The 25,266-nt window shown below is 44.4% G+C and overlaps 1 protein-coding gene across 1 annotated transcript in view; it reads right to left on the bottom strand.

The window, feature by feature from the left end:
• The window catches only part of sv2bb (synaptic vesicle glycoprotein 2Bb), a 32,581-nt gene extending 7,647 nt beyond the window's left edge, over positions 1 to 24,934 (bottom strand). Inside the window, exons 1-2 of the mRNA XM_062547202.1 lie at positions 24,798 to 24,934; positions 6,550 to 7,448 (exon numbers count right to left, since the gene is read on the bottom strand). Coding sequence (XP_062403186.1) covers positions 6,550 to 7,012 — 463 coding nt within the window. The 5' untranslated portion in view covers positions 7,013 to 7,448; positions 24,798 to 24,934. The remainder of the gene's footprint in view (positions 1 to 6,549; positions 7,449 to 24,797) is intronic.
• Positions 24,935 to 25,266: the final 332 nt, after the last annotated feature.

Raw genomic sequence — 25,266 nt, 5'->3', positions numbered from 1 at the left:
ACGTTTCGACCCGACTGGTGAATGATACATAACCTGTAGATTGTAAGGTTGTTCAGTGTTATCTGGCGGTCAGAATGTAATTGACAGGAGCAGTACTCGCTGGTATCCACATGGGGGCGTAGTCACCCTTATTTCCTTCAAATCTATTACGTAACATACTGCAAGATGCGCCTCTCAGATTTGCTGACTTTGAACATTTGTCAAGGCTGTAAAAGTTTCATTATCTTAATGAGATTCAGATGAATGAAAATGAGATTTATGTCGGTGCACAAGATAAATGACTTAACCTTTATGTGTTCCTTTTATCTGTTTTGGTGTCGCTCATGGAAGGAGAAAGAAACAGAGGAACTGTCTGGACCACCCTCGGCATTGACATAAAACCTTGATGGCACCCAAGTGAATAAGGATCAGGTATGGGCTAAGATGGCTGTAAAAAGTGACAGCAGCCGGGCACTTGAGCTGCTGGAATGGCGTCCCTATGCCCTTTAGTGAGCTCGCTCAGTCAGTCATTCTCACCATGCTGTGTCAGTCAGGCCCTTTATTTAACATTTATTTACTTTTTGCTTTTTGATACATAGCAATGCATATGTGCAAACACCTGGGTTATACCTAAAAGAATTTCCCTCACGGGATCAAAAAAGTGTATATTCTATTCATTCCTTATGAATAATACAAACACCAAGTCTGCATTACATTGAGTTGGAAGTATACAGCATTTATAAATGCTGACTAAATATTCTACCTTGAACTGCAAAGCAGCCCTTGCACAGATATACTTAAGGAGTGCAGCTAGACTAGAGGATGGAGCTATACCTTATGTCAGGATATAGATTTGAGCATTAAAGGAACACCCTGACGAGCAATAGCTTTTGGCTAACCCACCTCCTGTGAATAATGCTAAGCTAAGCTAACAGTGTCGGACTAGGTTATTGCATAGACAGAGAACAAAAGGGTATGTATCTACATATCCGGCTGGGATAGAAGGGGGAAAAGTTTGTTTCCTGAAAAGGTGATCTTTCCAGTGGGTCTGTGTTTTGTGTGTTAGGAACAGTGGCTTGCAAAGTGGCTCTTCAATTGGGTGCCAATAACAAGGTAGAACTCCATCTAGATTAGGGATAGACCTGTGGTGACTGACAGAGTATATCTGTGTTTTCATAAGAGAGGTTGGATCTGTGCGTGTTACAGGGCTGTAGGTTGGTTACACCAATGGAGTTGATCGGAGTCCTGGGTTATTCTCAACCAGTGGTTGTTTCAGCCCGTCCTCACTGAGAGGGGAGGAGTCTTATGAATCTGACGCTATAGGCCGCAAAGGGCGGTGATGGGCGGTGTCTCTACAGATGGTACCGCCACTAGGCGATGTGGCATAGACCCAGTGAAACTCTGTGTGTGTGTGTGTGTGTGTGTGTGTGTGTGTGCATGTGTGTGTGTGTGTGTGTGTGTGTGTGTGCATGTGTGTGTGTGTGTGTGTGTGCATGCGTGAATGATGTTAATCCACTGAGTGTTCTGTGACTTGCACAGACAGGAAATGTGAAACCCGGCAGGTGGGATCCCTGCATTAAAGCGTGTCACTGCCACTGCTTGTATTTGCTCTGTGCTCATTTAAAGACACACCCTGAATTACAACCTCGAAGCCACGTTATGCCTCACCGAAGCTGACCAATGCCCATCTCATCAAGATCTCTCTATCCCTTTGTGGGGATACCAGAATCAGAATCAGCTTTATTGGCCAGGTTTGCGTAAGCAAACAAGTGCATACTGTACATATTGTATATTAGTTAAGATTTACCTTATTCACCTACGATACATCCCTGCATAGACATATGGTAGACATACACAGAGTGATACAATCGAAAAGCTTCCACCAATGCAATGCTGTCATTTATTTTTTAACTCTATAGGCTAAAGACCACACCAAAAATCATCAAAAGGTCTTGTTTTCCTCAGATCATATCGACCAACCCATCTGGGCTGTTTGACAGGACAGGCATGTGTTTGGTCATTATGAGGTATAAACTTGCAGCAAATCCTCTCCTGTCTTCTGACTGTATGGATGATGTATGACGCCACATGCAATTTCATGAGTCCTTGCCTGCCTGAATCAGATCAGTGGTTTTAAATTAGGTTTGCCAAGGCAGCAGCCTTTAACATGTGGTAGAAATTATATCTGGCTATGATTGTTTCTTTTTTTTTTTCTTTCAAAACCAGCATTCAAAAACAAGCCATATTTATTCATACAGTATATTGCCTTCGCATTTGTAGAGGTCCAGGCTTGCGCTGGTAATGGTGATGCAACCATGGCAGATCAATTTACGACACAAAACCTTAAGATGCCATCAGGCCTCCTGAGGTTCCATCATCAATCTGTCACCACTGTCACGGATGTTTTTAAGATGGAGACTTTAAGTCACGAGTAAATGTGTTCGGAGCGCTGCGAGGCACTCAACAGGAACTAAGGGAGAGCCCTCCAAAGCACTCACCGCGGAGCAGTAAATCTTTTCACCACGGCATTCTCCTACTAGGCTTACAGTGTTTTATCGTCCAGCATTTTGGTCAGTTTACATTAACGTAAAAGTTGTTGAGACATTGATGATTTGCACTTCTCCGTGCCATTAATATCATATCGGAAAGAAAAATGTATCACCACGCCAAAAAAAGTAATTTTTCTTTCTGAGAGACTAATTCAATTTCAGTCTCCTTCCTTCCAGCATTCTAGCAAATTCTACTACAGTTATAGGAGCAAACAGCTGGAAAAAGCATCATATTTTCCCCTTAGGGAACATAATCTGACCCTACCTTGAGGTCTGTATGAAAGGCCACTAAATAAGTAATATTACAGTACAAAACATTCAAGTAAGTACCTCTCGACTGACCTCTGTCAAGCTGGTATGTTGATTGGTTTGAACACTGATGTTGTAGAGATGCTCATAAGGTCAAATATCAAAATAAGAGTTTGTGATTTGGTATACTCCTTGCTATGTTGTGCTAACTGTGAGGGTGATTCTCTTTACATTTAATATAGCCTACAGACAACAGTGTTCATTTATCTTTGTGGAGGGAGTGTTATTCATTGATTCGGTGTTATCAGTCAGGGTTGAATTAGTAGGGGTCTGTGCCTGGTTGAGTTGTTTATTAGGTCTGCGCCGGGCTATGTATCTTCACCGCGTCGGGGGTTGTGTATCTGAACTGCAAGGTCAAGCCAAGCAGCTCCTATCGATCCTGTCGGCCACGTGCTGAGTCAGAGGTCTCCGGGGCTGGGAGCCGCACCAAAAACGGTGCGAAAAAAAGTGCCGTCTCATCCTTCTCAATTATATCGCACAGATTCCACGTGGCCAGCGCAGCGACCGAGCGCAACTCCCAGTGCTGTTGCTGTGTGTGTGTGTGTGTGTGTGTGTGTACGTGTGTGTGGTGTTTGTGTGTCTGTGCATGAATGTGTGTGTGTGTGTGTGTGTGTGTGTGTGCACAACTCCCAGTGCTACTGCTACTCAGCTTATGAGCAGGGTGGAGCTCCGCCCTGAAGAAGAGGCCAAGAGACTGTTGCTGTGGATCTGCCAGCTTTTTTCTAAAGACCTACTGTATATTGCATCAAGCTGTTTTGTCACCGAGCATGGTTCATCAGTTATATGTGAAGTGCTCTCAACTAAAGCCTATACCTTACACTGACAGACTTGGACACGATTTGGGAAAGATTCTTGAAAGATTGTAGTCTTTTAACTAATGCCCATCATTCAAGCTTTACTCAAAAGACTACAATCTTTCAAGAATCTTTCCCAAATCTTGTTAAGAAACCACTTCAGCCTCAGACCCTGTCACTGATGTCACATGTCACTTCACACAACATGTTTGTGTGGATGTTCATGACCCTAAAACTGAAACAATATAATTCTTATTCATCCTGAGATGCTTTGCTTTTCCCCCCTCTCTGTTTGTCCTTCTCAGAGTTGTTTACGTGCCTCAGGAGGAAACCTCTAGTGACATGTTTTCTGTGCCTTCCTTCAGTTACAGGTGCGGTTGTAACTGTAACCCCCCTGACGACAGCCTGCCTGCCTACTGCTCTCTCAGCCAGGCTGCTGCAGTCTTGTCATAGTGGCGCACTCCCCTGCCAGCAGTCTCTCTTGCCACCTATTCCTCTACTCTCCACGTCTCGTCTCTCCGCGTTCCCAAACCGGCGACCTCCCCGACCCCTTTCCACCTGCTCCGTGCTGCAGTGAGTGAGTGAGTGGGAGAGAGAGAGAGAGAGAGAGAGAGAGAGAGAGAGGGAGAGAGAGAGAGAGAGAGAGAGAGAGAGAGAGAGAGAGAGAGAGAGAGAGAGGGGAGCCTGTGTCGGAGCCGTGGCGAGATCTGATGTATAAAGCCATCCAGAGCAGCATTAGCTAATTTGAGCCTCCTGGCTCGTATTGATTCACTGTCAGAGTCCTACTGCTGGCCCCAGGACACAAACAGCACCAGGATATATACGAGGGTGGGGGGTTGGGTGGGGGTGGGGGGGGGGGGGGGGGGTGGGGGGGTACAGGCGGTCACTGAGCTAAATTGCAAAAGCACATTTGGATCAAACTCCAATTCTACCGCTAATATCGCTCTCACGTGAAAAATGACTCCGCACATTAACTCCCTGCGATCGTTGAGAGCAGTTTAATCCATGACTTCACCTGAGGCCCTGCCTGTGTGCCGAGTGGAGGAGATGAGTCATGGAAATCCCATAACGCGTCAGATGATTGCACTCTACATCAGTGATTCTCAAGCATTGCTCCAAGGCCTTGCCTTCGTCTCCGTCACTGTGTTGAGATGCAGAACATCTACTCACCCGCTGCATGGAGCAATGTAGTGAATAGGCACCATATATTGGAGTTGTCTAGAGATACTGAGTCACTGTAATGGCACTCTGTAGTGAATAGGCACCATATTGGAGTTGTCTAGAGCAGTGGTTCCCAGCCTGGGGTCTGTGGACCTCATTAGGGTCCGCCAGAGATTGCAGGGGTTCCGCTCAATGTTGCCTGGACTGAGGTTGTGAGGTTACCAAAGTTATATTTGTGCACATTAAATGTGTACAATCCCAATGACACACCCAATTGGATAATCAAAACTCTATCCCAAATTAAAACATATTTTTGTTCCACATTTAAATTCATGTAGCTATTTATGACCATCTATGAACTTGTGTAAGCAACCCTCAGGTTGGGCTAAGCAGTCGAATTCATTCATTCGAAATTCATCCCTGGACCCCGATTGTTGAATAAAACAATGTCTGTGTACAGTATATGGCAGGGCTATTCAACTTCAGTACCAAGAGGGCCGAATGGAAAAATCACTGGGTTTTCAGGGGCCGCATAAAATAAGATGCCGCAAAATAATTGTATCCAACAATATTTGATAAAATCAGAGTAAATTCAGTTCAATTCAATTGAATTTGATACACTGGCATAGAAACTAAGAACATAGCCTATTATCCATATCCATAAAAAAAATCTTCTCAGACAGGTGATAGGCTGCCACACAAACTACAAGTATTTGAAAACACCCAGGCTAACCATAGTATTTCATACCTGATGTCTGATAGCTGTCATATCATGCATCAGTGGGAAAAATTGCAGTGTTGATTTAACTAGCCTACTTCAAGATAATTAGGCTCATAAGTGTTTCAAACACACACAGTAGCCTACAGCGCCATCTCTAAAATATACTTAGCATTGAATTTAAAGAAAAAGTAATGCCAGCTCTGCCTCTGTTTATCTATTTCACGATTTCTTACCGCCAAAGATTTTAAACTTCGAGCCTGCGCAAATCACAAACAATAACATTCCCACGAGTGGAGTGAAGCTGGCTCTGTCTAAAGAAACATCTAATTGACAACGAGAATCGTTCATTTTACCCTCTGCAACAAGTATGAGACTTTCATGTTTATTGTGCAACGAATCCATCGCTGTAAAGAAGGAATATAAAGTCAAGAGGCAATTCTCTACAAACCACAGCTCCTTCACTAACTTTCCCGAGGGCTCGGAGGAACGGAGACCGGGTATGATTGTAACATTTTTGATTTGCGCACGCTCGAGGTTTAGAATCTTTGGCGGTAAGAAATCGTAATTTAATCAACATTTAATGATAACATTTAAAACTAGTTACACATTTGGAAATGTCAGTTTGTGTAGTGATGTGCTGAGTTCTCTGAGTGAAGATAACGAAGAATTAGTCTGGCCAATAGGGGCGGGCAGACAGTGCGCTACTCGCCAATCATATGAAGATCTATGCACACCCGTCAAAGCGAGTTCATTCTCATGACGAGACATGGGGGCCACAGGAAATTTGAAGCGGGCCACATCTGGCCCGCGGGCCGCTAGTTGAATAGGCCTGGTATATGGGTAGGAGTTCGGGTAGGGGGCCCTGGCTTATCTTAGACACAGGCAATGGGGCCTTCAAGGAAAAAAGGTTGGGTATCACTGGTCTAGAGATAATGTAGTCACTCTGTAATGGCTCTATGTAGGAAATGAGTGGAGTTAAAAATAAAAATAATAATAGTAGAAATAACTCAACATCTTGCTCTCCGCACAGACTTACCCAGCATGCCTTTCTCCGCGTTGGACAAGCACATGTCCTTCTCGGCGCTGGGCAGCACGAAGCCGACCACGAAGCACTCCACGCCGTCGGCCATGAGCGCCAGGCCCAGCACCACGAAGAGCGTCCACTGGAAGCGGCCGTGCGCGCAGTCCTCCATGATGTCCTCGTACTGCTCGGCCAGCTCCTCCTGCTCCGAGACGGCGTCGGCCGCCGCCCGCGCCTTGGCCCGGGCCGCCCGCCGCTGCGCCTTGACCTCGTCCGGGTGCGGGATGCCCTGGTACTCGCCCTCGTACATCTGGTCCTCCTCGTCGTGGCCCTCCGTCACGTCGCTGGCCGCGTCCTCCTCCTGGGACGGGTAGTCGCCCTGGTAGCCGTAGCCATCCTGGCCGCCGCCCTCGCCGTACGTGCCGTAGCCCTCGCCGTCGCCCTGGTGATACACGTTGTTTTGGTAGGGGTCGGCCATGTTTGGTGGGATGCGGTGCAGTAACACAGAGTAGCCGTGCGTGGGCTAGATCGGCATAATCCTCTAAATCCCTCCTCCTCTGCGCTCGCTCTCCAGCTTGTTGCTCTGAGATCTGATCTGATACGCCCAGATGTTTTATTAGATGCTTTGGCACTTTAGGCTCCAAATATCTCAGTAAGGCCTTGTGTTAAGACAATCCTCTCTACAGCCTTTTAGTTCACAGACACTCCCACTCTGAGTCTATCCTTTACAATATACACAGTCTCTTTCTCTATCTCTCTCTCTTGGTTTCTGTGTCTCTTCTATGCTTGGTTGTAGATGGTCAGTGTCTTGTAGCCCCTGCAGGTGACTGTCTCTGGTTCTCCGATGACTGGATGATCTGTGTGGTCTAGACTAGCTCCTCCTCTTCACCTCCTCAGAAGGCCACATGCTGAATCTGAAAGGAAGGAGAGGATGCCTTAGTCAGGGGGTACAAAGACAGCCAAGACAACACTGTTGTGATGAACCACAGATGCATAGAAATGGTGTTTTTACGTCATTGTGTCAAACATTTGATGTCTATTATCATGACTCATTTGAAAACTGATCATAGTTGCAGTATTTTTACAGTATAAATATATAAAAAAGCAATATTGGGCAACCCATTAAGATAATGTGGACTGAGATGATGATCATGTTGCTGTCATAAAGACCAGTGTCCAATGAGAGATGACATTTCTGGTAAGCTCAGTGTCCACTTACTCAATGTCATGATTATTAAGGGATGTGACTGTTGTGTTAGTAGCACATGAAGTCACGGTATGCTGTCTTAAACACCGCAGCTCACCAGACACCGGTGGCTTTCTGTTCGCCAACTGAACACACAGCAGGGGTTTGTTGTTTTTTTGCTCCATTCTGTATATAGAATATTTCTATACTGCACTGAAAAAAAGCAGTGAGTAACTCTCACATGAAGATGCACCCTATAGACAGAACATCGGTAGAACCAGCTCTGAGTCATACGCGCACGCGCGCGCACACACACACACACACACACACACACACACACACACACACACACACCAACACACATACAAACAACTGAGAGTGTGTCTTCATTTCAAACTGTTACAGATCGGTGCTAGTCTTGCACTTCTTTTTTCCATCTCCTGCTGCTTGTCTTACTGAACCCCCCATCTTCTCTCTCTCTCTCTCTCTCTCTCTCTCTCTCTTTCTCTCGCTCTCATCTCATTCCTTCTTGTCTCACTCCTACCTGCTCCCTCAATGCAGTTCTTCAGAGCCATATTCTCCCTCCCTATCGATTTCTTTGCACACAAATTCTGTCTCTTTGCGAACAGTCTTTTCTCTTCTCTCTTTCTCTCTCTCTCTCTCTTACACACACACACACACACACACACACACACACACACACACACACACACACACACACTTTGGTTGTCTTCAATATAATCTCTCTCATAGCAGCTTGTGTCTCATCCTTTTCCCCCTCACTACTGATTTTCTGTGCGAATCTCTCAGTATTAATTGCACTTTGTCTCTCGTGGTGATTGACGGCCTCTTACTTCTCTAAGGGCAAAGAGAGTTGAGATCTTTCACTCATGTGAGACTCATTTATATTTTCTCCTGTCTGGTTGAGATTGAACTCCTGTGAACTATTTAAATGAGATTAGCAGAGAACCGTGGCAAATATCCTCACTAATCTATCCCATAATAGCTTGTTTTACATCGTCATGGTTTCAGAGAAGACCTTCCCACACACACACGCATACGCACACTCCCGCATAATGCAGAAAATCATATTTGTCTCGCTTGTCTTACAGTGCTTGCCTGGATTTCAAGACATTTGTTTGTGTGTGTGTGTGCGTACATGTGTGTGTGTGTGTGTGTGTGTGTGTGTGTGTGTGTGTGTGTGTGTGTGTGTGTGTGTGTGTCTCTCTCTCTCTGTGGCACACATATCCATTGTGTTCCTGACTGTGCATTTGGGAGGGAGGTTTCTTACATCACAGAGGTTTCCACCCTGGGAATATACACTTTCCCAAATGTGACACCAGGAGCTACATACCCTTGGTCTGCCCCTGATGGACAATTCTGTAAATGGTGTGGGATGGTAGTTGACGTTCCTAGAAAATAATCCTCTCTCTCTCTCTCTCTCTCACAGACACACACACACACAAACACACATCTAGAAATCCTGTCATAACAGTTGACAGCAGGTATGGTGGGGCAGTGGTAACGTCCCCGTCTGACAATTGGTCGACCCAGGTTTGATTCCTGCCCAAATATCATGTATAATACAAATGTATCAAAATTGTAGAATATGTGTGACACCATATATGAATATCCAAACTGCAGGTTTTTTTTTAGCTTAAATGTGGAATGGTTATATGCCTGTGGACTTAAAAACCACCCTTGCAATTTGGGTGGGCCACTGCACTGACAAACAGAAAGCCTTGGAGTCTAGCGATCATGCTCCCGATACAACAAATTGCTTCACGGCTAGAAGTCTCTCAGAGTTTCTCAGACATTCATCATGGCAGAGCCAGTGGAAAGATGCAGAAAGCGAGTAAACCGTTGTCGGAGGAACAGGTAAAGAGGAAACGGCAGATCAACTATGAGGAGTGTCGTAGAATATATACGCTAAAGCTGTAGGGGGAGCTCTGCAGAAAAACCTGTGAGCGAAAAACGAGGATAACAGCAATGAAAAATTGTCCAAACTGCATATTTTTCCTTTAAGTTTAAGCTTATTGCGATTATACCACAATCTCAATTTTGAATTTTGGATCACTGTGACTCATTTTGCCAGATATGGTCACACATTCTGCACTACAGATTGTCAAGTACACCTCACTCTGATGAATACTAAATAACTCTTTCTTCTCATTCTTTTTCTCTACGGTACTTGTTTGTCCTCCTCCCTGTTGCTGATACAGACAGACAGACACCTGAAGGTCACGCTTTGTGCGTGGGCATCCCGTAGGACTCGTTGGCAGCGCTGCCAGCCTGTGGGTGGTAGCTCTAGCTACAGCACAGTGGCTGGTCGGCGAGTGAGTCGGTGGAAGGTCTTTTACATTGTTTTAGCTAGTTTCAGCTCTCCATATAATCGAGTCAGTTGAGGATCTTTTGAAATGCGGAGATTCTGCAGGGATCATGATTTTCATCCCCCTCCTCTGGGGCCTTATTCATCACACCTGGCTGAACCTGTCAGGTTGGATTTCCTCATTAGCTGAAGAATGATTATGCTCATCAGGAGTACAGCAATTATAGATACAGTACATAGATAGATATACTGATATATAGATAGAAAGACAGACAGGAGCAAAAGCCTAAATCTGTCTGACCACTTTTCTTTTAAATGATCATTTTGTATCAGACTCCTATAGGGTTTCACCTACAAATCAATATTTCAGACCAGGGAGAGAATGATATTTAGTGAGTTTTGAAGCTAAATTATTGAATTAACTTACACTATATGTGAAGAGCATTCACTCACCATCATTATCTCATTTTTGACAAAAGTGGATTTAGAGGCTTTTGCATCTGAACTCTTCAGATATGTTGATAAGAATAAAGTAATTTATATTACTTAATAGTCTGTCAACCTACTGCATAGATATACACTCAATAAAGCTGTCTGCAAAGTCCTTAAGCCTTTCCTACATATAAAACGAAACAATCTTTTCAGCACACTGAAATACACACTGGTGTTAACTGTGTGAAGAGCACACACATCAGCATCAGGACCACTCACAGGTCACCTCAGCATGCAGTGCGAGTGAGCCGCCTCAGAAATGAGCCGCTGGCGTGGCCGTGGCATCGCAACTCTTGCATGGGAGAAAACAATTCATGTCGCCACAGATCATACGTCTCGTATAACCCTGTGAGTTATGGAGGGCCCAGATCATACATCTCATAACCCTGGGTTATGGAGAGCCTATCAAGTCCACTGGTCCCCTGTCAGCTGTCTGGTCTGATTCAGAAGGGTAGGAGAGAGGAGAGCTGCATGCCCACTGCAGTAATGTGCAGTTCGCTACAGGTCTGTGTGAAATAGGAGGGGTGTTCACACCCCTCCTCTGTCCCTCTGCAGTGGTGTGCAGTTCGCTACAGGTCTGTGTGAAATGTGTCATACTGAATGCTTGGAACATACTGTACACAGGTATTGAAATGTACCAGTTGACCAGAATACTGGGATATAAGCCTATGCTTAAAGGCGCTCTAAGCGATGATGGACAACGTCAGTTCTGTTGACGTTCAAACAAAACAAACGCACATCTCGTCGCTGATTTGCTGGAACAGTTTGCTGGAACATAATAGTTTATTAATCCCCAGCAGCCATTCAAAGACAGCATTCACACATACAGTACATACTTACATTTATCATTTATTCTAAAAATGTTATTCCTCTCTCTGCTCTGGGGGAGTCATTATAATGATTATAAAGTGCTATTGCAGTGGATAAAAAGTATTCCTGTTTGTGTGAGTGTTGTGTAGTTGTGTAGTGGATGTGAGGTATGGTCCAATATATTTTGTCAGGGCAGAGTTTATGCAGCATCCTCTCCAACACCAACTTCAGACGCTCCAGAGATGTCCCCAACACAAAGCCAGCATTTCTTATGATTTTATTCAGTTTATTAGTGTCGCCGGTTAGTCTGGTTTTCACCATACTGAGTTCAATCTTTTAAGATTGAACATTAGTCTGGGGAGGCTGCGCTTTGTTTCTACTGCACTTCGCGTCGCTTAAGTTTCGTTATCGTCACGTCACCGGCCAATAGCGTGCCAGGACTAGAGTATGGCCGTTTCTGATTGGAGCCAAAGGTTCTGGCAGTAAACAGAGGATATAGATCGGCTGATTTCCAGCATGAGCTGCCGGGCGAAATTTTAATTCCCCGGAAGGTTCACCCAGCCTAGTCCCCGGTTGTAATGCTACTGCCCCAACAGACGGCAGAAAACAATTACACTTGCAACAACACCTGCAACGTTTTGCTGCACACATTAAACAACCTGAACTTTCTCAATAAATATAATCTGCTCTGATCCTTCTTGTATACAGCCTCGGTGTTGTACCTCCATTCCAGTTATTGTCTACAATGTCTCATCACCCAGTATTGAAATGGTATTGAGCTCAGGCCTGGCCCTCCTAAAATCAACCACCATTTGTCTTAGCCACATTCAAGACAAATTCAAGTCAAGACTCAGACCATCACAGACACACCCCACAATAGCAGGATCATCTGAGAACTCAGGTGACATGGCTCAGAGTTGTACTGGAAGTCTGAGGTGTGCAGTGTGAAGAGAAAAGGAGACAGTCCCTTTGTGGTGCTCCTATGTGACTGACTACCTGCTCAGACACACACCATTTCAGCCTCACAACCTGTCAGTCAGGTAATCAATAATCCATGAGATAGTGGAGGCGTCTACCTGCAGCCTTTGCAGCTTTTCACATACAGTAGCAGCTATATGGTGTTAAAAGACAAATCGAAGAACATCATCCTCACAGTGCTGCCAGCCCTGTCCAGGTGCGAGTGTGTTCTATGAAACAGGTAGATTAAGGCATCCTCAACACCCACCTCTGGACTGTATGCAAATTGTAATGGATCCATATAGGTGGTCACCTGTTGTCTCAGATGGTCTAAGACCAGTCCCTCCAGTGCCTTCATGACGTGCGATGTGAAGGCAACTGGTCTGTAATCATTGAGTCGTGGAGAAGGTTTTTTCAGGGCCAAAACAAGGCAGGATGTCTTCCACAGCATACAGTAGGCATATGTATGGTGAGGTGACCTTTGGTGCATGCCAAAAGCCAACCCAAAAGATCCTGGCTGCAGCAGCTTGAGCTAGGTACAGTAGAGCCGGTTGTTTTCGAGGTATTTCTTTTTCGCACTGACAGAAATGGAGATCTATGTGAAAAACTTGCCAGAATTCTCCTTTATGACTGTAACTGAGGGTGTTGTGAATCTACTCTGTGTAGCATGAAAGTCTAAGGAGATTTCTTTACCCAAATCCACCACTCTGGCAAAAGGTTAGGTGCTCGGCAGCCAATCAAAATACTGTCTCCCTGGTGACTGTGTACAAACACTGGAGACTTTTATGATTGCACACAGCAAACAAACAAACTAGATGACAGTGAGGAGAAACTGCATTTTACAAAAAAAAGTGTATTGGTACTGTATGGTACTTAAAAATGGTGATATGGTTACCCTGTGAACAGCAGATCCTTGTGATGGGGAGAGTGCACAGGTCATTAGCTCAAGATGAAGATCAGGGATCTCCCACACGTAGCACAAAAGCTTTAGCTCCCCATGTGTTTCTAGCCCTCCAAAAGGTCACACCAAAAGCACATTCAGCAAACAGTCACTTCAGTAACATTTAACATGCTTATCAAATCAAATTCATAGTCTTCAAACAGAGAAGGTAAAGGAGCTAAAAAGAGCCTAAAAATGCACACAAAACGTATTCAGCCGTTTTGGTTGGAGATTGGCATGCTACTACTAATATAAAAGTAGCAGCTCTTGGCCATGTTCATTCAGTCAAAGTAGCTCTCTGAGGCAAAAAGGCCCGAGACCCCTGTTGTAGATTGTGTATGGTTCAGATCTTTGAGGATGATGGTGAATCAATTTGAAGTGGATCTGAGAGAGCGGCTGCTGAGCTCACAAGCCCTTTTCATCAACCCTCACATCAGTCACAGAGCACCCCCACAGGACACTCACAGAGACCCCTGAGATAGAAGGCCAGATGCTGACTGGCTGACAGAAGATCCACATGTGTGTGTATGTGTGTGTGTGTGTGTGTGTGTGTGTGTGTGTGTGTGTGTGTGTGTGTGTGTGTGTGTGTGTGTGTGTGTGTGTGTGTGTGTGTGTGTGTGTGTGTGTGTGTGTGTGTGCGTGTGCGCGTGTGTGTGCGCACATCTCCATTGCATGTTGACTTTCCTGAGTGAGGCTTGACAGGTGGAGCCAGGATGAGAAGGCAGAGGAGAGAAAGATGAAAGACAGAAGGAAGGAAGAACAGAATAAAGGAGGAGAGAGCAGGATGAAAGGAGAGAAGAAAAGAGAAGAGAAGGGAGGGGAGGGGAAGGATGCTTCCAGCCAGATGCCCTTTCACATGCTTGCCCCCAGCTCTGAGCAGGGAGGAAAACGTCAACATTGACGAAACAGGAAGAGAAGAACGGAGAACGGTAAAGACCGGAGCCAAAGGCTAATGATCCCAGGGAAAACAAAGTGCTGCTCAACCATCTCGCTCATTACAGTAATCTACTGTGGTCAAACAGACGTGCTGCAAGCCACAGTATCATTGGCTTTCCACCATGTTTCCCTTTTCCTACTAACCCTGTCTCTATATCTTTAGCCCCTTCCAACAGTGCAACCTGTCATCGCGCCCCCACCCCTTCAGCCTCTGCCCCCACCCCCCACCCCATCCCCAGCCTCCCAACTATCCCCTCCGCTGCTCTGCCTTCTCCCTTTGCTTCACTGTGAGCAGTAAAGGAGCACACTGGCGCTGGTATTAAATCAGAACAGCTAGCAGAGCTGCCTACATGCCTTTAATAATGCATTGCCTCCTGACAGGAGCCAATGTACAGCCACCCTGAACCAGAGAAGCCCCCCACTACTCCAACCCCTCCCCTCACTCACACACACACACACACACACACACACACACACACACACACACACACACACACACTCTACCCACTCCTTCCCCACAACCCAATTCCTCTGTAGTTCTTACCATTGCGCATGTTTCTCTTCAGTAAAGACTGCGAGCCAGAGGACATGGTTTAATAGTGCACAGATATTTAGCACAGGCGTAAGGGTGAGCTTCTATTGTTGCTTAGTGGCTGTTCCCTTTATTTCTTATTTTTTCGCACGAAACCTCCTTTAAACATTACAGATGTATCTAGGCTATGTGCCGTCAGCCCCCTCGGTACCTCTCCTGGCACACTGCAGTGCTAGTATCTGGGTCAATAGTGAGTAGAATGGTCTAGAGCTTGTCCCTAAACCACACCCTTGGTACACAGTTTTAATCAAAGACAATGTCATTTTGTGCATCATTTTGTCAGCACAACAGCGATGCACAGACAAGGCAAAATATAATTTTGAATCATTCATTTCAGTAAATTGTTGGGTTTGGCGCCCTTATCAAAAAGTCCTGATCAGTTTTCAAACAGATTTTGGAACCATTAGGATCATATAGGATTGACAATCCTATAGGATTCCATTTAGATTTCGGATTTTTTTTTTCCGGACAATCCTTTGGTTCCAAAATCTGATTGTAATCCTATAGGACCGTTAAACTCAAATGGTTTTCCTTGCCTCTGACAGAAAATATTCAACACATGATCAGTGTTAGTGTTAAAAATACAGTTTGAAGATACAGTAGCTGGAAGTGAATATGAACAAGTCATGCCTATAGGCCCTGTGCACTAACTTGAGGTCAGCAAGCCATTTTCCTGTTTGTTGACATTGCTGTTAACAAACACCTGAAGAGTTGTGCCAAAACTCTTACTCACCGAACATCCTTCCCTCCTTACTTTGTGCAGCCACTGCACGTAGGCTGGTGTTTTTAGGAGAAAAGTTGGAGGCTAACATCGCTTTCATGATGACTTGAGGCCGAGCAGAGTGGTAGGCTACAGCAGTGCTCATTAGAGCCGCCCACGGACATTAGGATTGTATTTCGTATGTTTCAACAAGCACTCGTGTAAGGTGCTTGTTGACAGCCATGTCAACAAACAGGAAACTGGTTTGCTGATATCAAGTAAGCTTGTGCACAGAGCCCATTATTGTGTTTGCAAAGGGGCTACATGGCCGTGTGCCATATCAGATTTACCCCAGCAACACAGGTATTGCACTCCCTAGGTGTGATCCAGACAAAGTATGTCCACAAAGGGATTTCTCTGCTTATTTCATAGCTGTCGGTTATGGTTATCTTAGTTATCATAGTTAGTTATATACTTACATTTAGCACAGCTTAATGTGTGGGGATGCTAGTACTTGCTGACACACAATCACTAGCCATAAGCATTTTTAGTTAATTTGTTTCTATAGGCTCTGCTAGTTTGGCTTTGATAGCTTTCTGCTAAGCGCCATTAGGCTACCACATGCACATAATTATCCCTTAAACTGAACCCATCAAGGTAATGTGTTGCCAAGGAGTCATTATGTTTCTTCACCACAGGAAGAACAAAAAACACTATAGAGTAAAGTAGAGATGCTGGGTGAAAAAAATAGGATTTTAGAACTTTAGCTGGCCTAGTTTATTGATCATATTGTTAGCATGCTATCATATTTAAGCTAGCCCGCAACTGTAGAAATGTGTAGAGTAGGCTAATGAAAGAGTTAGTAGGCCTAGGCCTAGTAAATTAGTAAGTGTAGGCCTAGAATGAAATTGCAGATCTTATCTATGAGATACACACCTCCATCTTACACTAGGTTATAACATTATCCATACACATAGTCATTAGTTAATATGTGGAGTATGGCACCAGCGCATAAGTGATTTAACTCATGAATATCTCATAAGTGTTGAGCTAGCGAATAGCATAGAACACCCATGAGGATAGGGTATAGCCAGAGGATATCAGACCTTGGGTTTGCTTTGGAAGCATGGGTGAGGCTGTAGCACAAGACCTTAAGTGTAGAGAAGAGTCTCTGAAGCCTTCACAGTCTCCAGAAAATTCTTCCTCTATGTTTTTGCATGCAGCAAGTATTGTAGGCATGCAGCAAGTATTGTAGGCTACTGAAACAGTAGCTAATTTGACCCTGGCCTCAGGCTGGTTTGTATTCAGTTTTGACATTGATTTGTGTAAGTCTGGATTTGAGTTATTTTTGTCTAGTGTCACTTTGGTGTCTGGATGTAAGCTTGCAGTGTTAATCCCAGGACACTGAATGAATGAACTTTATGTCCGACCATGCTTCTGAGACTTCTGAGAGGTATAGGCTACAGACATCTTCATGTGGTTGTGTGTGTGTGTGTGTGTGTGTGTGTGTGTGTGTGTGTGTGTGTGTGTGTGTGTGTGAGAGAGAGTTATCTGCATCTGAAACACCTAGTTCTCTTTGCCATTCCCCTTGTGCCACATTTTACATCGCCACTACAACATAACAAATGGATGAAAGGATGAATGAATGAATGAATGAATGAAGGTGGTATGACAGAATGACTAAATGAGGCTGTATGAGGGTGGGATGTTGTAATTCTCCTGTGAGGGAAAGAGGGAAATCAGTCAGAAGTCTGCTGTTGTCATGACAGATGAGAGCTGCAATTTAATCCAGCTTAATACAGCAGAAATTTCATTCCGTTCTCCACCCCCAACATTCTAGATTACTCTCACTCTCTCTCTCTCTCTCTCTCTCCTCTCTCTCTCCCTCTATCTCTCTCTGTCCTCTGAGCAGGAAATGAGTGAATGTGAAAAATAATGAATGCATTGATAGCGTACTTTGTTATTTTGCAGCATTTCATGAATTCTTATGAAATGTTATTGTGCGTGTATAATAATAAGGAAATACAGAGAGGGGGGGCTTATTGCCCTGCATGAAAAGGAAATGAACATCTGTCTCCTGGAGAACCCCCCCCCCCCCCCCCCCCCCCCCCCCACAGTACTTTGATTCAGAGGGGTTCGGTTTAGGGGTCAGGTATCTAAGAGGTTTTTGAAAGATGATATTTAGAGTGGTCATCCAACTGTAAATGTACCCCATGTACAGTATAACACACCTTCTACTGCCACACACCCATCTCCCTCTTCCTCCCTCTCTCTCTCCCTCTCTCTCTCTCTCTCTCTCTCTCCCTAAATTAATAGGTTGATCACTTTGTCAATCAGTTACTATACATATTCAACTGAAGGACGAATTCTATGAAATATAATACACAAAGTAAGCAAGGTAAACTCTGCTGGAGTCAGTAATATTTAGGTACAGTATATCATACAAGGCTAACATTATGTATTCATCTCTAAAATCCAGACCAACACAGCTATTCATTTCCATGTCTTTGGGTCAGGTGTGGCTATGCGTTAAATGAATGCTATCATTGAAAAAAGATATCTTTAAAAGATATCAGACAAAGTGTGTGTTGTTAATAAAAATGCATTGACTAGACCTGTCATTTCCCTTTCTCTCTGGTTGAGTGGAAATGGCTCAGAAATAAAGAAGTAGACTTTGAGAAATACTTTAATGATGACAGTGTTTCTGTCCCACTCTGCCTCTGACATAATACTTCCTGAACAGAGTTTCTATCGGGAGCATATTGCTAGAAGCTCTGTGGTTTTTCAATGACGCTATCATCATCAGTCTCTGTGGTGTCACAACTGACAGTTTTAAAGTTGTGATGTGTGAATCCCAGCAGGGTTTTCTCAGCCTTGTGTGATTATTTTTGTCCTCTAATTAGTGTAAATGAAGAAAGAATGGGTCTGTAAAACATCTGGACAGTCAGCTTGATGAGGGATGCCTGAGTGAACAAAGGAAGAGCTTTCATCTCCAACACAATGTCTCACTATAGCTGTCATGCACAGGGCATGAGAGGAATGTTCAGATGCTATAATGAACATAATAATTAATGCTTTTGAAAATACATTATATATAATATATACATACATATGAGAATGAGAGCTATCCTTAATGGAACCTCGAGAATAAATAAAGGTTGAATGAATGAATGAATGAATATATAATTTTCATTCAGGTCTTAGCATTCTGATGAATCTGTGCAGCAGTTATTCAATAAAGCATCATCAATGTCAAGACGCTTGAGGTGTCATTGAGATCTCATTAATTGTTGTGATATACTGTAAGCTATAGATAAAACTATCCAAAGGCACGATTCATGTTTGCGTTCATGCATGGATTGGCACAAACATGAATAGCACCTTTGGGACTGATTAGGCATAATGGTACCACCACGCTCATCAGCAGAGAGGCACAGAATCCACTAACGAGAGGATGGCACTTTTTTATGTGCAAGTAAGTAGGCTACTTGGGGAGAGGAAAGAAAGCTTTGCTAATACACATGGGTTTGGTTTGTGTGTGACTTAGCGAACAATAACCTTTTAACCTTATACGTTTTTGCTTGTGTAGTATTGAGTTGGTGTCTTATAGCGTAGCTGTGCAGTACGTTGTGTAAACCTCCCTCCTAACGGCTTAATGACTGTGCTAGTGGGAGAGCTAGCATCTTAAAGCTTGATTGCTAGCGCACTTGACTTCTTATCAGAAGTGCTTGGGCGAGTGGGCGAGTGCAGGTTCAACACAACACAGGTTACAATCAAAACCATTGACTGTGTAAGAATGAGTGGTTGTGTGTGTGTGTGTGTGTGTGTGTGTGTGTGTGTGTGTGTGTGTGTGTGTGTGTGTATGTGTGTGTCAGGGGGTGGGTAGTGCTATGAAATCATATTAATGCCTTTAATTAGCCACCCCTCTAAACATAATCAAAGATACATAAACACACACACACACACACACACACACACACAGCTATGGTGTAAAAGGTCATGGATGACATCTTCCTGTATATGTGAGTCTAAGAGTATGGGAGTGAGAGAGAGAGGCCTTTCTATGTGTGTGTGCTTGTGTGTGTGTGTGTGTGTGTGTGTGTGTGTGTGTGTGTGTGTGTGTGTGTGTGTGTGTGTGTGTGTGTGTGTGTGTGTGTGTGTGTGTGTGTGTGTGTGTGTGTGTGTGTGTGTGTGCTTGTGTGTGTGTGTGTGTGTGTGTGTGTGTGTTTGAGTGTGCGTGGGTGTGTGTGGGTGTATGGGTGTGGGTGCACTCCCTGCTACAGGAACAGATGGGCATCGTTAAGCATGATTGTTAATTAGTCACAGCAAAGCCATGAGTTCACATGCAGTCTCAGAGGAGTTGTAGCCGCTGTCGCCACAAACACAAGCTAACCAGCCGCTGACAGAGTTTTGGAGTCACATCAGTCACAACCAGCAAAGAACAGCAATGCCGTTGTCCAATCAAAACCACATCTCTAGCAGCCTAAGAGCCGAAATGTCCAATCAACACATCACCGTATTGACTCGCTATCCTCTGAGTTCAAGTGCACACATTTGCGGTGTGTTTGCAGTTGATGCAGTTTGTCTCCCTAAGGTGTTAAAGGGCACAAGGCTCGGTCGCGAATGATGTCCCCATCAAAGCATGGCAGGAGCCTTTTCCACCATTCTGTGTGGGACACCACCACTATGGAGCAGAAATCAATAGTTTCTCAATTACCTGAAGTGTCACCATCTGGGGTCATGCTAGAAATTTCTGGTTGAATGATTTTTGTGTGAACGACGTACTTGTTTTGAACGACCTGACAACATCACTCAGTAAAGCAAAGGCTCAACAACATCTACATCTCCACCATTTTGGGTTTGGTTTTAGATTAGATGACTTTCCGAATCAGAGAAATATAATAGCTAGCGTAGCGACAGACACTGTTGGTGGTGATCAGCCAGCTCTGCCTGAACAGCTTTTACTGTAATAAGTGGTGTGGATGATTTACTTGTTCAGTAACAAGTAACACAATTGTTTTAATGCAATCATTGTCATTTATTTGTCATTTCATTCATTGTCATTCATTTGTCATTTCATAACAGACAAAGTAATAACATTTGTGCATGGCATTGCACTCCAAGACGTACCATATAAAGCGTACATTTTAGAGGCAGATTCACAGTATATCCATTGGACTATACTATAGATATCCTCAGTAAGAGGTGTATGGTCTCTATTGTTTAAAGAATAAAATATAGGTTAATTGTTGAAATGTTAAAATTCAGTGATGGATGGTAAATCGTGTAGCTTGTGTTTCCTACAGTTTGCATACAGTATGTTGCAACATGTTGATCTTCATCTTGCTATAGCCAAACCCTTATGCATTATATAATGCAGCCTTCTTGTGTGTGCAGACGCATGAAGATAAAAGACAGACTCCTTCAGTTTAAATGGCTAGCAGTAGTGTGGTGGGATGGAAAAGTTAGCATATGCGGAAGCAACATGACAAAGAGTGGATAGCGTAGCGTATGTGACAGACTAACTTGAATGTATAGCAGACAACGGCACTGATTGCATGGGCTAGCACTAGGGTATGAAGAGAGCCCATGGTATTGCATGAGAAACTTGCCTTATGGCATGGGATTGTTTAGCGTCCGTAACATTAATTATTGTGTAAGAGGGACAATCTTCAATTGGAACAAGATTTGTGACCAAAGGAGGTGCTGTTAGTTGCATATAGGCCTACTGTAAACATTTAAAAATCAGTCTTGCTTTATGCACTTTAGAGGGAAAGCCACTCTGGCATCAAAATGTAATGATGACATTTGAAAAGTTTTAGCATAGAACACTTATATTGGGACACGAACACTTTTGTGCTTTCTCTGGTGATTACTAAGTACTGATGGGATAGAGTTAAGAATTTAAAGATGGAGTGGGTTTCTCTCTCTCTCTCTCTCTCTGTGTGTGAGTGTCTGTGTGTGTGTGTGTGTGTGTGTGTGTATGAGAGAGAGAGAAAGAGAGAGAGGAGAAGCGAGAGAGGGAGAGTTTGTGTGCAGAGAGGGAGTAGCCCATCTAAAGTGCAACCCATTAAAGTTTTATACGCTGCTGTGCATGCTGAGTATTTCTCTCTGGTTTCCAAAGAGCCGGAGAACACCTTGCCTTGCCTTTCTACATGCACACCAAAGAAGAAGTGCTGAAAATAGTCCTTATTATAATTAGATAGATAATCGATTATTTGAAAATAACACCAAATAATTCTCATCCTGTCTTCATCTTACGACTTGGAAAACTGGGACTGTGTGATCCAAAAATGTGCATGTCGGATGGGGGACTAATAATATTGTAATACAGTAATATTTCCATCATAGCTTTTTCTGAACTGCAATGATTTCCACGTACCTTGGTGGTTGACTAAATACTGAAACAGTTTTATTATATGGGCTGGTGCTTATGACATTTACTTAGTCTGTCTGATTTGCCCATCAATACGACCAGTGGGCACAGGCCCATTAAGCAGATTTAATATCCGGCAGCAAATGTAGCTTGAAGATGAGCATGGATATAACAAAACAGGAGTCTCTGGTTTGACCATGCAGTGTGTGTGTGTGTGTGTGTGTGTGTGTGTGTGTGTGTGTGTGTGTGTGTGTGTGTGTGTGTGTGTGTGTGTGTGTGTGTGTGTGTGTGTGTGTGTGTGTGTGTGTGTGTGTGTGTGTGTGTGTGTGTGTGTGTGTGTGTGTGTGTGTGTGTGTGTGTGTGTGTGTGTGTGTGTGTGTGTGTGTGTGTGTGTGTGTGGCGTGTGTGGTGTGTGTGTGTGTGTATGAGACCCCTGGTTGGTAGATGCAATGCGAACTGACATGTCAACGATATTGCTCCTGATTTAGTTGTTTGTTTCAGCACAAGAAAAATACTCCTTTAAATAACCTGACCTTCACATTTCAATTGTGATTGTATTACCTGCTGTCTAGATTGAATTAGCCAGATCTCCAGTACATTTGAAGACAACATGGGTGACTTAAAACTATTTGCATTCTTTCATTATTTTAAAGCACAAAATCACAGTCTAGGTGCTCCTGCTCTATGGCTGAATGGATAAAAGGATATATTAATAGATAGATAGATAGATAGATAGATAGATAGATAGATAGATAGATAGATAGACATATGGGGGGAGAGAGAGAGAGGAGGGAGAGAGAGATGGATAGACCCAATACAGTACACCCCAAAATACATTCATATACCAATCCCCACACACACAGACCTGACCACCACTAACCCCAGATGTCATGGGAGGCTGTGATTAGTGTGTCTGTGCTGGGTGGATGTTGGTTAATGATTTGTGAGTGTTAGCTGAACGCATATTGACACTCATGGATTCTGCTGCAGTCACGCTTCCCTTTGAGCTTCCTGCAGCACAGCGGAAACAAAATCCCTCAATCAGGCTGCAAAACCAAGTTGAACCAAACCCTGCCGCTCTGCGCCATGGATCACGTTTCATTTAGATGTGTATCAAATGGAATATCTCTATTCTCCATGCATGAAATATGTCTATATCAGCATGAATCATCCTTGGTTCTTAATCAGTGCCATGGTGTGGTCATGGGCATGGTTATTAGCAGGAAATTGGCCTTGGCTTGTTATGAGCAGGATATAACTTTGGGTCAGGAGTGTCACTGGATTTGGGTTTGGGACTGGGAGAGTATCCCAAGATTAATGATGCAGAGAATCCGAATCACCAACCTGCATATTGGATATTAATATTTTAAAACTATTGAATAGACTAGTTCAGCAGCAAGTTTGTCATGTTGGTTAAAAAAAAAGCCCTAAAAATCTGACAGAATGTTCTTGAAAGAAATTGCTGCAGACTAAGCTGGATGATGAATAAAGCACAGCTATTCTTAAAGCAGCTCCCATTTCAGGGTCCTTATTATACAGCTGGTGTGTCTAGCACCCCAGTTTCTTCCAGGTAATGTTGACCTGAACAGTCTGTGCCTGTTCAGCACATTTTTGTCTGTGAATTCAGGGTGGTGCCCACAGTGCTCCGAGCCCCCCCCCCCCCACACACACACCTCTCCCTCCCTTCATCCCCATTTGTTCAAGCAGGCAGACTGATTTGGCAAGCTCCATAAACTCTCTCCACCTTCTCCCAGATAGCACTCCTGTCCTGTGAACCCCTCCAGCCATGAGATAGGAGAGGGGGACCCTGGACGCAGGGCAGGGTACCCTCCGCTCCGTCCTGCATACAGCCAGAGTGTGGAAGCCACAGTGTGGTGGCAGCTTGTGTGCTTTCAGGACATTTACAGCGTATAAATTATGCATTTCGTCTTTCTCACTGCAGAGGAAGCACCCCCGCTCCCCCCCACACTCCCCCTTCCATTTCATCCAACTACCCTCCCACACACTCCTACACACACACACACACACACACACACACACACACACACACACACACACACACACACACACACACACACACACACACACAAACACACACACACACACACACACACACACACACACACACACACACACACACACACACACACACACACACACATACACAGACACACACAAACACACCCACACACTCCCAACTATAGAACATCAGACACATGTGTTCAGTCGTGGACAAACACTCACGCAATGGACACGCAACGCACATGCAACGCACAGGAGAAAAAGCACTCATTTACACTGTATGTATGGCACTGAATGTTGGGGTAGATTGGCTGAAATATGGCACGTATCTCTGGGGTAGTTTGTGCTCATACGCATGACATGTACACATCCAGCTCAGCACATTGTGGATTAGCGCGGCTGTAATGTATGTAAACATAGCGGGACATAGAGCTGGGTTAGTTCTACTGATGAGATGGAAGAAAGGAATATTCTCTCTCTCTCTCTCTCTCTCTCTGTCTCTCTCTTATAAAGCATCTCACTGGCTATCAGGTTACCTTAATGTGCCCCGTGTCAGTTTTAGGGATGTTCCTATTGATTATTTATCTGTGTCTAAAAACATCCCTCCATCATGGCCCGAGGGGTCCCGTTAATCTCCTCTCTGGTCCTTTCTCGTTCTTTCTCCCCATCCCTCATCCCTCCGTCATCCTCCACTTGAGATCCTAGGTCTACACACAGAGATTGCATCCAGACTTTTCTCTTTTGCCAAGTATTTCATCAACTTTCCTGAAGCACCTTTCTCCTGGTCTGCATTTCAGAGGAAAACTCTGAAGCAAAAACTGTCTCAAAAACAGCAAGTCTGTGTGAGGGGATGTTATGTAAAAAAAAAAAAAACAGTTCACGGCAAACAAAAGCAGTTTATCATAAAAAGCAAATCAGCTCACCAGTGAAATCCCGCTGCCCTGGCACTGGAGACGCACCTCTCTCTCTCTTGTTCTCAAGATAAAATCCCTTCAGCAAGTGAGAACGGGAAGAGGATGGAGGAGCGGAAAGTGAGAGAAAGCAGCAGCAACTCATCCAGCGAGAGAGGCGAGGCAGATACGAGAGAGATTAGGACCCGACCTCCCAACCCACCCACCCAGCTACCCCTCCACCCACCTACCCCTCCCTTTCCCTCACCCCTCCCTTCCTCTCTCTCTCTCTCTCTCTCTCTCTCTCTCTCTCTCTCTCTCTCTCTCTCTCTCTCTCTTACACACACAGACACGCACACTCTGCCTGCTCGGTAGGAGGGGCTTAGGCGGGGCACGCTCGCACTCCCTCCTGATGGTAGCGTCCGCAGCTCCACCAACAGCCCCCCCTCCCCTCCCTCCCCTCAGCACCGACAGATGGAGGCAAGGGAGGGGTGTGTGTGTG

Source organism: Sardina pilchardus, chromosome 10 (assembly GCF_963854185.1).
Source record: "Sardina pilchardus chromosome 10, fSarPil1.1, whole genome shotgun sequence".
NCBI classification, from domain to species: domain Eukaryota; kingdom Metazoa; phylum Chordata; class Actinopteri; order Clupeiformes; family Clupeidae; genus Sardina; species Sardina pilchardus.
Note: the sequence above shows the minus strand (reverse complement) of the source record. Positions and strands in the feature narration are given on the sequence as shown.